The sequence below is a fragment of the Penicillium atrosanguineum genome (genome assembly GCF_028827265.1).
Source record: "Penicillium atrosanguineum strain IBT 20685 chromosome Unknown utg000004l_segment0_segment0, whole genome shotgun sequence".
NCBI lineage: Eukaryota > Fungi > Ascomycota > Eurotiomycetes > Eurotiales > Aspergillaceae > Penicillium > Penicillium atrosanguineum.
The window spans coordinates 1,979,053-1,992,853 of NW_026623136.1; the positions used below are offsets into that span (position 1 = coordinate 1,979,053).

At 50.6% G+C, this 13,801-nt stretch overlaps 4 protein-coding genes across 4 annotated transcripts; 2 read left to right on the plus strand and 2 right to left on the minus strand.

Annotated features, from left to right (window-relative positions):
• Positions 1-421: 421 nt before the first annotated feature.
• Positions 422-2,801, plus strand: rim8 (pH response protein PalF; the record flags this gene model as incomplete). The annotated part of the gene is made up of 2 exons (XM_056886133.1): positions 422-886; positions 942-2,801. The coding sequence occupies 2 exons, from the start codon at positions 422-424 to the stop codon at positions 2,799-2,801; spliced, it is 2,325 nt and encodes a 774-aa protein (XP_056741581.1).
• A 256-nt stretch (positions 2,802-3,057) lies between these two features.
• Positions 3,058-3,796, plus strand: N7443_006078 (putative secretory component protein shr3; the record flags this gene model as incomplete). The annotated part of the gene is made up of 2 exons (XM_056886134.1): positions 3,058-3,103; positions 3,201-3,796. The coding sequence occupies 2 exons, from the start codon at positions 3,058-3,060 to the stop codon at positions 3,794-3,796; spliced, it is 642 nt and encodes a 213-aa protein (XP_056741582.1).
• A 392-nt stretch (positions 3,797-4,188) lies between these two features.
• Positions 4,189-5,391, minus strand: N7443_006079 (uncharacterized protein; the record flags this gene model as incomplete). Its single annotated transcript, XM_056886135.1, has 1 exon — positions 4,189-5,391. The coding sequence occupies one exon, from the start codon at positions 5,389-5,391 to the stop codon at positions 4,189-4,191; it is 1,203 nt and encodes a 400-aa protein (XP_056741583.1).
• A 5,798-nt stretch (positions 5,392-11,189) lies between these two features.
• On the minus strand, positions 11,190-11,888 carry N7443_006080 (uncharacterized protein; the record flags this gene model as incomplete). The annotated part of the gene is made up of 1 exon (XM_056886136.1): positions 11,190-11,888. One exon carries the CDS (start codon positions 11,886-11,888, stop codon positions 11,190-11,192), a length of 699 nt encoding a protein of 232 aa, XP_056741584.1.
• Positions 11,889-13,801: the final 1,913 nt, after the last annotated feature.

The following is a 13,801-nucleotide window of genomic DNA, read 5'->3' on the forward strand; positions in this document are numbered from 1 at the left end:
TTCTAGACCCGAATCCACGCGAGTACCTGGCGGGGGGCAACTCTGGACTTCCTCCATCCGGTACCCCCTCCCTGCGCTTCGGTGTCTCGAGAAACAATGTGGTCTGCTCGATCATAATACCTATTCTCGCTGGTCTCTCGGCATTCCTCTCGCCTTATCCCCCGTGGCGTTTGGATTCGAACCGTGTCGATTCATCGATTCCCCCCCCGGACTGGACGCGCTCGACGTGTCGCTCGATTGGACCTACTTGACGTAGGCCCTTCTGCTTGCTCTTTTGTGTCCGACAATCCCTCCCCCGCTACTGCATTTACTTCAGGGGTCTCTCATCTCGACCGTTGCGTCCGGTCCCCCGCCGCAACCCACCCCCCTTCCTTACGTCCACGCCGTCTTGTATAGATGCAGCAAACGGCGGCAGTGTGTCATGTCCTCCGATCTTCCTCCCAAGCCTACTCCCTCGCCGGTCAGTCGGAATCGCAGCTCCTTCCTGTCCAAGTTTCGCTCTCCCCTCGGTCACCGAAATCGAAGCATCACCGACTATTACATCGACCTCGACGATCCATGGCGATCCTACTTCCCTGGTGACGTGATCAAAGGCACGGTTCTGGTGACCGTCGTCAAACCGGTGCGCATTACACATGTGGTGGTTTGTCTCCATGGCTATGTCAAAGTGTTCAAGAACGCGGTTCCCGCTGGGGAAGCCGCCCCCGACCTCGGGTTTCTTGGCCCGGGACGTGGCCGGCGAGGCGCGGAGTATATGGGCAATGGACTAGCCACTCTATTTGAAGATGAGGTTGTTCTTTGCGGTGACGGGCGTCTCAAGGAAGGAATCTACAAGTTCCGCTTTGAGATGGGCCTTCCTCCCTACGCGCTGCCTAGCAGCATTAATGTGCGCGTTCCTCCCCTCATGCGCGACCATCAGATTCTAACTTCCAACGATCTAGTTCGAACGAGGAACCGTCTCTTACTCCTTAACCTCCACTCTCACCCGACCGACCACCATAAATCCTACCCTCACATGCCGACGACGAGTCAACCTATTAGAAAACATCGATATCGCCCCCTTTCCTGCACCCAAAGCCCGCATCGTTACCCTTGAACCCATCTCAAAACGTTCCAAATCAAAAGCAAAAGCGAAATCTACGAGCTCCGACGCCACCGCAGCACCTGACACCTCCTCTATAGATACCCCAGTCAGCGGTGCTGCGGCTTCGGTAGATAACCGTCCGCCGCTGAGTCCGTCTCCGAGCAACGTCAGCTCCTCAAGTCGGCCTAGTGAAAGCAGCCAAAGTTTTCAGATACATAGCGACCCCAGTTCTTCGACAAGTGCCGGTGGGCGCAACAGTGAAGGTCGCAGTGCGACTCCTTCCATCTCGGATAAAACCATCACCGCAAAGGCCGAGGTTCTGCGCGCAGGCGTGCTTCCGGGAGATACTCTACCTATCAAGGTCACCATCAACCATTGGAAACAAGTGCGCAGCGCGCAGGGAATCATCATTACTCTATACCGGCAGGGCCGCATTGATCTTCATCCCGCTATCCCAGTTGGTCCCACCGCAAATGGGAAGAAACCAGTCTATGAAGACTGCTATCCGCGGTCGCGCACCGGTCTCGGAGGATTGACTCTGGGAACCAGTCGCACCAGCAGCACGTTCCGCAAGGATTTGTCACAGACCTTTGCACCGCTGATCGTGGACCCAACTACCATGAACGCTGTCGTCAAAACATCCATTCGAGTCCCCGAGGACGCATTCCCGACCATTACTCGTGTGCCCGGCGCCATGATCAACTTCCGGTACTACGTGGAAGTTGTGGTCGATCTGCGGGGCAAAGTATCATCTCCAGATCGTTTCATCCCGCGCTTCAACATGGTTTCCGGCGGCAGCACGTTCTCGCCGAGCGGACAGGTTCTCAACCCGGCGGATGCAAATGGGAGTGCCATCACGGCCAATTGGGCTGGCAACATTCTCGATACCGATCATGTTCGCCGAGAAAAGGGTGTCATTTCTGTGGCATTCGAAGTGGTTGTGGGCACTCGTGATTCACAACGAGGTCAAGCAAATGGCGAGCGCTCATTGCCTGTTGGGGCCAAGTCAGAGGTGAACGAATCTCACCTGCCACCTTCGGTCATTGTGAACCCAGTGGATGGCGAGGAATGGCCCGAGGCGAGCCCAATGCCGAATGCACACGGTGAATTTGGCGAATACGGCGAATACGGCGAATACGGCGCTGAAGATTATGACTATGGAGATTATGGATTCCCCGATGACACCTGGTCCGAGTACCCCGAAGACTATGCGCAGCCGTTCCCACCCATGGGCCCTATGGCGGCACATCCGGAAGTAGAAGAGCCGGTGGATGAAAAGACTCGGATACGACAACATGAAGAGGGTCTTCTGCCTAGTCAGCCTCCCGGCGAAGACGAAGCCGGACCGTCTAATGCTGAATCCGAAGTGCCGACCGCCCCAGTTCTATCGGACGACCATCATCTCCAAGATTACGAGCATGTGCATTCACCGGGCATCAATGGAATCCCGCACGCCGTGCAGTCTGCAGAATCATTACAGACCATCGTTGTGAATGGAAACGGCGCCGGCCCAAGCGAGCCTACCGGTCCTAGCGAAGACAAGCAAGAGCTGGAGCGACAGCGGCTCATGTACGAGGCCAGCGCACCCAGTGCACCACCCCCTGAAGAGCCCGACGAGTCTGGTGAAGGACCTAGTGCGCCAACCTTCAACGAAGATGATCAATTGGTGGGCGGCACGGCGCATGCGGACGAGTCTCTACCTCGGTACCAGCGATAATATTCTGATTGTACAGTTTGCATGGAAAGATACCCGCATATTTACGAACCGAGGCGTTGACATTGAAATGTATTATATCTACATCTATATCTATATCTATTATCATTCTTTTATGCCTTCAATCAGCAACGTGTTGATATGACCAAATCTCGGCTTATCTCCAAGTCTTGGCATCCGCTTAGCGATAAACCTCCTCGCCCTTTACCTCAGCCTTTCCCCTTTCTCTTCCCTCCCCCATCCTCTAACATCCTTCGCCATGGCTCTTCTCAACGGGTCCTTCGCGACCTTCCTGATCGTATGCCGTGAGTCTCCCATTGACTTTCGCCCCAACCCAAATCCAACTGGGTCCCGGGCACCCCCAGATCACCACCCCAGACCACCACCACTAACACCACCCAGCAACATGTTTCTTCCTAGGCATCATCTTCTCCCTCTTCCCCTACGACTACCCGATTCTCTGGTCAACTGTCCCAACCCCAGAATCCCACTTTGACTACCTAGAAGCGCATCTCCGCTTCCTCCATGCCTCCCCGCCGCTGATCCCGCGCATCCTCCACATCGTAATCTTCCTCGGTCTCGCAGGCCTAATCTCCAAGCTCTACCGCCCCTCCGAATCAAACATGCTCTTTGACGGCGCCTCCCTAGTCCTCTACATGTGCGGCGTCACCGTCTACATCGCCAACATCGTCAAGGGTCTCCGTCTCGCCTCCGCTGGACAGTATGGAAATGACCTTGTCGCCAATGCAGAGGACAAGGATCAGATTCTCGGGCGCGAGGACTCGCTCAAGGTTCTCGCCGCTAGTAATACTATTCTGGCGCTTGTGCTTGTTGGTATTTTGGTCCTGCAGGCTGGTCAGTGGTACGCCGATCGGAAGGATGCGCAGGAGTTTGAGGATCTGGCCACCGGTAAAAAGGATGATGCAGAGCCTGAGGCTGTTGCGTCGGGGTCGGCGAAGCCTGGTCGTCAGGGGAGTCAGCGGAAGAAGAGCAATTAGACTTGGTCGCTTGCTTTTCGCGAGGGGTTTTTCTTGTTACTGTTACTGTTACTATAACTGTTATTGTTACTGTGGGAAACGCTATGTCTATTCTACGACTAGTGAAATTGTTTCGCGAAATGACAGTCCTAGACCGTCTTCGGATTCGGATTCTATGTGTCCCATCCAGGCTCACTATGGAAGCATATTCTGTACGAAGTATGAAATATGAAATGAAAATGCAGATGTGGATGTGTCATGGCTCCGTTTCGTATGGCCAATGGTCAATGGTTAATGGTCAATAATGGGGGTTCGTCAGATGATCTGGATCAGTATCGGGATCAGGTTCAGTGGGGTATGTGTGCACCGCAGAAGGGGAATCATAAGGCAAATTGTAATAATATGGGCCGTAGCTAGGTGAATGAGAATGGACTCCGTGGGAGGTCGGGTGAGCGGGGGCTCAGCGCTTTGGCGAAGAGGTCTTCGCCAGATTCTGCGCTCGAGGTGCGTGCTAGAGAGCTCATTGAGGTCATGGAGTTCATGGCGGAGAAGCCGCTCGTCGCGCTGGTTTGTTGGAGGTCTTGGATGGACTCTGGTGGGTGCAGGGCGACAGGTTTGAGGTTCTCGAGGCCAGTGGGTTTCGTGCTGGAGCTTGGGGTCGGGATGGGATTGGTCACTGGTGTCGGGAGAGAGCCTGCAGAGCGGTTGGCTCCATTCCTGAAGGAGCTGAAGGATGAGACTGCCACGTCGGGCGACTGTGGTGAGAGGAGGTGTGCTGAGTTCGGGCCTGAGTCTTGGTTTGTCAGTGACCCGGATGGTGCGTTCGCGACAGCAGAAAACTCACTGTCGTTTGCAGACAAGTCCTTCTCGCTGGTCTGCAGCTTTAATCCCTTGAGCTTGTCGGTCAATTTCCGGCCGCTGATGGGCGATACAGGTGTGGCTGGGCCGGTTGGGTACATGGAGTTTGCAGCTGAGGATTCACGGCTGCTGTCAGCGGCGTGTGCAGTGACACCAAAATTCATCTCAATCCATTCCTTCTCTTGTGCGGCCATTTGCACAGCGACTCCTTCTGCATTGTTGAGACATTCCTCGCGGATCTCATTATCCAGAACTCGGAGTCGTTTCTTCGCCCAGATGGTGTGCAACACACCCTTCTTGCCGGCAGCACGACCTGTTGCGCCTAGCTCAGGCGGGAAGATAGCAGGCAGCGGGTTCAGTTGCAAGGTATCGCGAGCTTGTGAAGACGGCGTTGATGTGTTATCCGTCTCGACTGTGGGCAGAGGCTCGTATGAGAGTGTAACGACAGGAGGGATAGTGACGTGAGGCGGGAGCAGGAAGTAGAAGCGGCGTAAGCTGTCAGTCGGTCGATCATCCGCGGGGAGAACGGTAGTCTTGCCGGTCCATGAAACATGCCAGGAACCCTCGGCAGCACATCGGCTCAGATCATCATCCTCCCACTCGATCATCAGGATCTTGGTCCCCTCATTACCCCTGCCGGCTTCGAATTCGAACCGAGCCAACGCGGATATGGAGAGGCAGCTGCCAATGGGACCACGCGGGGTCTCCAGGTCGGCGAATTCGCTATCTGGTGTGAAGGTGGCCGGTACTTGAGACATGGCTGTGCAGGCCGCAGAAAAAAACAGTCGGACTTTTTGGGGCGCACGGAACGCTGAATCGGGATCTCGGAGACGGGCCTAGGGAGACGCACCACTGACAGAACTGGAGGATCGGGACAGTGACGGGCTGAGTCTGGAGGGGAGTGCAATCTGGAGAAGGGAGGAGAGTGGGCGGGTCGATCACGGGATTGTGAAATGTTTCTAAGCGCCGCTTCAACAATGAAGCGTGCTGGAAGCTTGATTCTAAACCCGTTTGGGAAAGCAATTTAGGGCGTTTCAAGTCTTGAGACTTTTCTATTCGTCGATTTGTGCATGAGAAGGATGATCCAACCCTTGTCTACTGTGCCCCGCCTCTAAATATAGATGTGGCGGGACGTGATGCTTCTTTCTTCAACTTCCAGCCTCCTTCAAATGAACATGTTCAATGAAATAGATACAGTGTTTGCTTTGTTGATGCTGTTTTCAGGCCGCCTCTTTGGAAATTTTCGCCTTCTTGATTGCGTGTATTTTGGTTTCAATATGAAGTTCGACCCCGCATGTCTGCTCGAATGGTCTATTTTTGGCAAATGCAGTGTGATTCGGGTGACATGCATGCATTCCTTCGCTTTCCGATGATGCTAACGGGGACTCCGACCAGGGTTTCGAGTCTATGTTAAAGAAATGCACAGTTGAAATGTTCTTTGATCTAGCTATCAAACAAAGGCGAGATGATTCTTTCCTTGGAATCGGAGGCAAATCTGCAATTTTACACATGGATGTCATCGCCATCTCGAATCGTTCTGGAAGGGTCTTGAGATATTTCAAATGTGAAAAAAGAAGCTTGACCTAGTCTAAGGGAATTTATGAGCACAAACATTGCATTGATGTAGTGATTTCATTCGCCTAGGCACCTGTGACATGAAGTGAATACCCAGGGATACAAGGTTGAGGGAGGTGGCTTTGATATATCTCCGATATACTTCGAGCCAAAATATCCGGATATGGAAATGATTTGTGAATAACCGAGCGATAATAAAGTGCGAGTTGATCAGCAAGAACCTAATTTGGGAATTAAGTTGAACTATTGCTACAACCTGGCTTATCAGTAAACTGTGAAGGGTAGAGCTTGGATTGAATATCGCGTCCCCTCGGCCGGAAGTTTGTTGCAGATGAAACAAAGATGGTTATACAGTTTGAAACTCCACACGCATACACGGAGTTTTAAAATAGCCTCGAGGCACAAAGGGTCCCTTCTACCATTTAAATGAACGCTGTAGATCTGAAGATATTTGGATAGCCCGCCGAGGAACCATTAGCACTCGGAACGAAACAACTTCAAGCTCGGGCTGGAACATGTCCGAACAATCACCATCACAATCACCATCAGGGACCCAATATGCAATGTCATGGCGCGCGCATCGCGAAGAACCAAAGACAATGTGGGATAAGAATAATTCCTTTATTTAGAACTAGAATATATGGAAAGCGAGGTTTAATTGAAACAAAAGGGCAGTAAGGGGGTGCTGTACCATACAGTATCGTACATGACGCCTGGTTCTAAAAGGAAACCTGCGTTTCTGTACAAAACAAAGCTATGAAACGCCCTAGATTGGATAAAATGGACAGTAGAAAGAGCTAGAAAGTATAATGAGCGTTATGGAGCTGCGACACGGTGTTCTGAGGTCGCTGTTGTGGTGGAGTGCATAAGCGGAGCGGGGAGAACATCACGGAAACAGCATAGGTGTGTACGATGTTCCTGCATCATGCGTGAGCTCATGATCTAAATTTGGCAGATAGAAAGGGAAATGGTTCTAAGAATAGTGATTTAAAGAGAGAAGAGGGAAAGTGTCAGTGCGACCACCCGGAACTACTGGAAAAGACAGCACTGAGTGGCTTAGATTCTGTTAGGCCCAGCCCCAACGGGGACGCTGGGCCAATAAAGTGGATAGCCATACATGCAGCATTGGCATATGTTGCCTTGTATATCATTTCACGGGGACTCAGAAGGTCCTACGTGAACATGCATTAGTCTGGAAAGGCTCGGGTCATGATATGCAATTGCGCGCGGGGCAAGGCACGAATGCCTCCAACGGAGAGGTTCTATTGGCAAGTATGCATTTACTGACCCCTCATCGAGATATTTTTGGATGGAAACCATATTTAGAAATGCATTGATATGGGCCTTTCTCAACACAAGAGCACCGAGAGGGGTTCTTGTGCTCATTGTCTACGAAAGTATTGCTATTATTACCATCTTGTGTGCCGCCGGGTTCCCTCAAGTCCCACAACTATAGCCTTTATATTTCGCCTCATTGGAGGCACCCGGTCTATCTTTGGAGATGCGGGGTGCTCGTGATTCAGCTACATGAAACACGAAAAGCTTTCAAACAAGGAGCCTCTAAATAAAACAGTGTGTAAACTATCGGTATGCTCATTCCGACTCGCAAGTTGACAATTGAGCATAAGTTGATCCCAAACCACCGCTGTAAACTAAGAACAGGCGAATTGCAACTATTTCTTGAGGAGGTGAGGTTCAGATTGGGATTTTGTTCCAAAAATAGTCCTCCACCTAGGATTCCACTGCAGGGGACCCTGAATGCCGGACGCCGATCTCATACCAGAGTGATGGGATTCTCAAGTGTGACCGTGACCATGCCATTAATTTCTTTGGCCACCCCTATCTAAAAATAATCTGCTAGGCGCTTAATTCAGGAGAGTGACCGATAGAAAGAGACCAAATTCATAAGTGGAGTTCTAAGCTGTGACACCGGAGGGATCATACTGTTACGAGAAGATGGGAGGGCAAGCCGAATGACGTCTCCACCAATAACGGCACGTGGCCTTTGTATGTGATAGTCGTTACTAAATTTGGAGTCTTCAGACGAGTTCCATGCCCCTGCTGCAGCCCTGCTGACCGCTACTACTGCTTCCCGTATTCGTGAATCCACGTTATGCTCGAATTGCATGCCTGGGCGTGAGCAGTAGCGTGACGGAACGCTGTTGCGGGTACAGGGCCAGCGCCTAGAGACACTGAAGGTTTCCACTTAATTGGACTATTGAAGTATCACAACCAGACGTAGGCAACTGATTCGTCGCCCACAGCAAGTTAGAAACCCGTAAGTAGGTGATTTGATTCTGACCCAGGGGACTTGGGTGATGATTGGCTTGTTTCTAGTGATGTGAAGTACAGAGAGCACAGAGCCTAAAACCTGGCCATTTCTGGGCCCAAAAATAGATCGTCCCTCCCTTGAAGGTGCATAAGAATGGCATCACGAGCAAATCCAATCCCCCAACGAGATAGGCCGACCGAGCAGATGACGGATTGATCCCGCGTGATAGCCCCACTGAGTTCAGCCAATCGTGTCGCAATAATTGCAGGTTCCTTCATCACAGCACACGCTAAGTGGGGTATGGAATAGCGCCGGCGCTTAATCGAGATTGCTGAGCGGGCCGTGAGATCAAAGCCACAGAGCTAACTCGATGATTGGCTCGAACTATGTTTGTGGGGCTTTTGTTGTTCTTCGGTCCTCTGCCGTGGCATTCGACCTGCTGCTTCATATTGTTTGTTCGCATGAGGAGCAAGAAAACTCAGAACCTCAGGAGATCCACTATATTCCTCCAAATACACCGCTGTAATGGTTTAGACAGTATACGATAAGATGTGTGGGGTCCCGATGGTAATGATTGGTGAGCCTGTAATATTTCGCTTGTCATCGTTATTTACGCCCCTCTTTAGTAAAACAGTCCTAAGGTTTCGAAAGTCTGATCGTTACCCGAAATACTGGTTTCACCTGACCCTGGTCGAACCTAGACTTACGATAAGCCGATATACCTGACAACTTGCGGGACAAGAAATAGGACAACGCCGTTTCCTATAGCATAATCTTGGTATTATGGTTTAGAGACCCATTAACCTTCCTGTATTGACTCAAACCAAGGACTCTTGTCATTGCCTTCAGAGTACAAAGCCTTCATGTGATCTTTGGTTTTTTGACTCTGACTTTAACGTGGAATTGCCACTTTGGCCATGCACATATGAGCTCTTGGTAAGGAATTACACATTGTCTCGTATATCTACAGGGATTAGTAGTGCTTTGGATTCCTTTAACGCTGTACGGTCGTCTTATTTGTTATTCTCCGATCCTTTCGTCAGACGCTGCCATGTATTCGATACGGTACGCCCGAAATTTATTACGTACCGTACTCGAAGCTCGGACAGCGTCAGGCTCTCTGCCAGGCCAGAACGTAAGAAAAGGGGCGGTGGCTGAGAGGCAGTGCTCTACTGGGCGTTTAAATGAGAATCACCATTTACAGGATTGTTATCCTAACAGTTAGCTCTTGAGTGGCTCACCAGCAACCTTGGAATAGGCGAATCCTTCGAGTCAGCAATTGTCAATAGCGCGGCTCAACTACAGGTCTATTTCTTGGGGCCAGAGTCTAGCTTTTCTAAATTGCTTGGACAGGGTCAAAGTCATGTGGCGTTCAAGATGTATTCTCTCATTCGTTCCTTCGCATAAGCGTCCCAAAACACTGGCACCCGTATATCATACGGAATGGAGAGCTTCGCGCTCTTCTGCCCAGCCTTCCACTTTATCTAAGCCTTCATTTCTTCTTTCAGCATTATTAACGCCTGCATAGCGCCCGTGATCTAGTTAATGTGGCCCCATCTCCCTGATAGGACACCTTTAAGCGCATTGTGTCCCCAATTTCCCGGGTCAGCGGTATTAACGGCCTATCGAAGACGGAATGGGGCCGACAAGAGGTCAGAGTCCTTACCGTTCACTCAACAGAGCGCTTAGTAGCTTCTCATGCGGATCTAAGCTGTCGTGGCCGGTGTAGATCGAATCCTTCTACCGAAGTGAACATATAGGAAGTGACGTTTGGTGGGAATTGAGGCCGATCCCGTTTGAGCCTCTCGGAAGGAATGAGTGCATGTGCATTAGTTCGATCGAAAAAAATTACCAGGATCCTTCTTGCGTCAAAGCATTGTTGGTTTCTTTACAGTTAAAGAGTCATTTCCAACAACAACATGCGGCTTACACGTGGAGAGAAGGCTCCAGTCCTTACCATCCGGTCGGGCTGGAAAGAGCCTTTTTAAGGATTCCATTCCCTGGGACCGCTTCCCCGTTCGCAACACACCGCTAAGAGGGCACAAATCTTACCAACAGTTCCCATATATGGTATTGGGCTAACCACGACTGCCTGGTGGCGTCGGGGCTCAGTTTACGGATCCATGTCATGGGAGGTACTTTTGACAAACAGGTATCTATAGTAGCTCAAATCATGAATGACAGCCCGAGAAAGGGCTAGAGCAATCCTACGGAGCCTCAGAAATAGATGAAGACGCGTAAAGGCTGTGTAGATTAGGCTAGAACACGCTGAAGCATACTGAACATGTATAACAAAACTTGTTTCACGTAATATTTGGGCTAAGGACACACGAAAACTCCAGGTAAAGTGCCCCCCACATATGACCTGGAAGAAAGCCTTGCATTCCTTTTCTCCGCCACCAACAGTAAAGCGAACCAAGCACTGGGCAAAAAAGGAACAACGTCATGAACACCATTCTCCTTCCGACTCTCAACCCTTTCATGTTGCAAGAGAACCCGGTTGAACGCAGGGAAATATTAGCCAATACCCTAAAAACAAAGTAAATCCAGACCGCGTAAGAAAAATGATGTGAATCGTTCTAACAATGCCCCCTCGCACCTAAGCCAATCGTTTCAAGAGCCAAATAAAAAAAGATGAAAATGAAGGTTGGATATCGGTCGCTGGACGCGAAGAGTAAAGCAAGATGAGAAATGAGCCGTGCGTAAAAGCTAAGTGTCCCCACTCTCACTGGTCTTGCGTCGCTTTCCCCGAGGCGGAGGATCCAAATGCGTGCGCTTGTATGTTACCGTCCGGGTCACCACATGTCTTACTCGGACTGGCTTCCCACTACCGGCGCTCCTTGGTGTTTCAATAACCTTCCAATCTGACGGTGTGAATGGCGATCTGATTGTGCGCGCACTTGCTGGTGAGTCTGAAATAGGCGAGTATATGCATGTCGGGGGGATGCAAAGCCGCCGTAAAGGAACGGCGAGCCTAGCAGATTGTGGAGTGGTGGATTTGGGACTGGTCATTGTGGGCGAGGATGGGAGGAGAGCGCCAGTAGTCTTTGGGCCGTCGCTAGATGCGCTCGAAGGTACAGAGATGGGTGAAGGGCGACGCTTTTCGAAGCGCTTTTCGAATCGCTTTTCGAATCGCTTTTCGAAACGCGTTTCAAAGTTGAACCGTTTGAATCCAGCACCAGGAGTGACAGGGCTGAAGGTCGGTGTGAGGGCTTCGAGGAACTTCGTATAAGAGTCCGGAGGGGTCAGTCTTGCACTGCCACTGCTAGGACTTCCGTCCTCACGTTTGATAATAGGGTCAAACGTGGTGGATGTAGAGGTAACAGGGGAGTCGTGAAGCTCGGAGGGGAACATGGTCGTGGTCTTTGGTGTTTTGAGAGGGTAAAGAAAGGGTTTTGGCGGCCCCATGGTGCTGAACTCGAAGAGCACCGGCGAGATAATTTGAATGGTGTGAAGAAAAATATATAAGAATGAATTGTAAGGGCTCGATAATGTCAGGGAGGGGGGGGGGGGGGGGAGCTGAGCGGGAGTGAATAAGAGAACGTTCGAGTCAATGCGCAACGCAAGTGAAGGGTGGGGTGTAAATCGAGAGGAAGGGTAATTGGAGGGAAGAGGTGTTATAAGAAAGTCAAAAGACCAGAAGCCAGAAGTCCAACGCTAGAAGTAAACTAGGAGTCAAATCGTGGCGCGGGTAAGAAGAGCGCAAGTTGGCGGAGCAAATTCGTGGACCCCAAGTCAGATCTATATGGAGCAACGAGGCAACACAGCCGTATCGTACGAAACGAATGGTAAAGATACCGTATCGACGTGCCAGACGGTAACGATACGTATCAGTGTAAAGGCGAGAGTCGCACAGGGGGCTAAGGCTATATACGGTTAGCGTTCCATGTTGGGCTTCTGGATGAAGTGTTGCCCACCTTTTCTGTGGCCCAGGACTTTTCACCTAGTTTAGATTGTTCAAAAGAAGGAGAACGACCGGCCCGCATGGGATGACCCAAGACCCCGCTTTTTCTAGTGCGGTGATAATCACTAGACCCCGGTGTGACGGAGCAAAGGCGTGGACTGTCAGTCCGGCTGAGAATCGTATGCCTTGGGTGGTCTGTGGGGGGGGGGGGGGAAAGAATGTCTGGAATTTCCGAAGGGTTTCTTCACTAGTTATAAACAGTCTGTTATCCTCCTACCACAACTGCGTGGCTGTTGACAGGAGTAGGATCGGCGATTAAAGTGATCTTGTCGGGCGCCATCTGAGGCAAACCTTGCGATCCGATTCACTAGAAATCCCTACGAGACAACCGCCCTCTCCCTAGAGTGTTTCAAATTGACCCTGGTCAGGGGTCACTATGGCTTACTCAACCTTCCTGGTTCGCCCTGACTAAAGCGCGCGGTTCCTCCTTAAAAACGCAGCGGCTCGCCCACGCCACCTTTGCAATGGAACGAAGACCACTTTAGCGACGATTTCTTGAAAATACAGGAAATGCCAAGAGAATGCAGTCACCCTATTCAACCCTCTAGTGTTGCATAGTAATAATATTTGCTAAGAATAAACGAAGAACAGCTCTTATCGAGTCAGTCGGACGATGGTGCAGATACAACAAACAAAAGCCCCATCACTCAAAGCTTTCTTCACTCCTGCCAGGGAGTCTCTCACTATACATAAGCTGCATTTTGTCTTCTATATCACCAAACAGGTCTTCTCAACCTCTACGGGTAGTTCTAAGCTATTTCGCCGGTGAAAAATACAGTCATCTACTGCAATTTAACAGGACAACTGGTGACTACGAAGCTCGGTCACAAGTTAGCACAACCACAAGAAAGCATAAAAGTGTGAGATGCTCGCCACTTGAATAGCACTGCAGCGCTCATTGCCTGTCGGAAACAGATGGTCCTCTCCACAAGAGCCAAGCGCCAGTTTCAACTCTGGATTCGTGTCCAGACAGGTTCCTCAGTTGCACCCTGCATCGACATCGACTTCCAAATATAGCCTGAAGAAAGCTAACTCCCAGGCCCACATTGGACAAAGCCGCGCATTGATAAAATGACTGCGTCAAACAAGCACCCTTAACACCATTATAAGACACCGTACCCATTATTTACGCGCCCATGCCCATATAAGCACCGTCGCCGCTTCAAGGAGTAGTTTGAGGGCTATGATTTTCTAAACAAGGAACAATATTCATCTTTTTGAGGTATTAAATGAAACAAAAAGTTCCTGCTTATATGCATTGGTTGCTGTTCGCCCACAGGCTACCTGAACTACAGATATGTAGGCATACAGTCAAAGGTGACTACTGGGATTTCATTAAAGGGTCTATTATTTGACA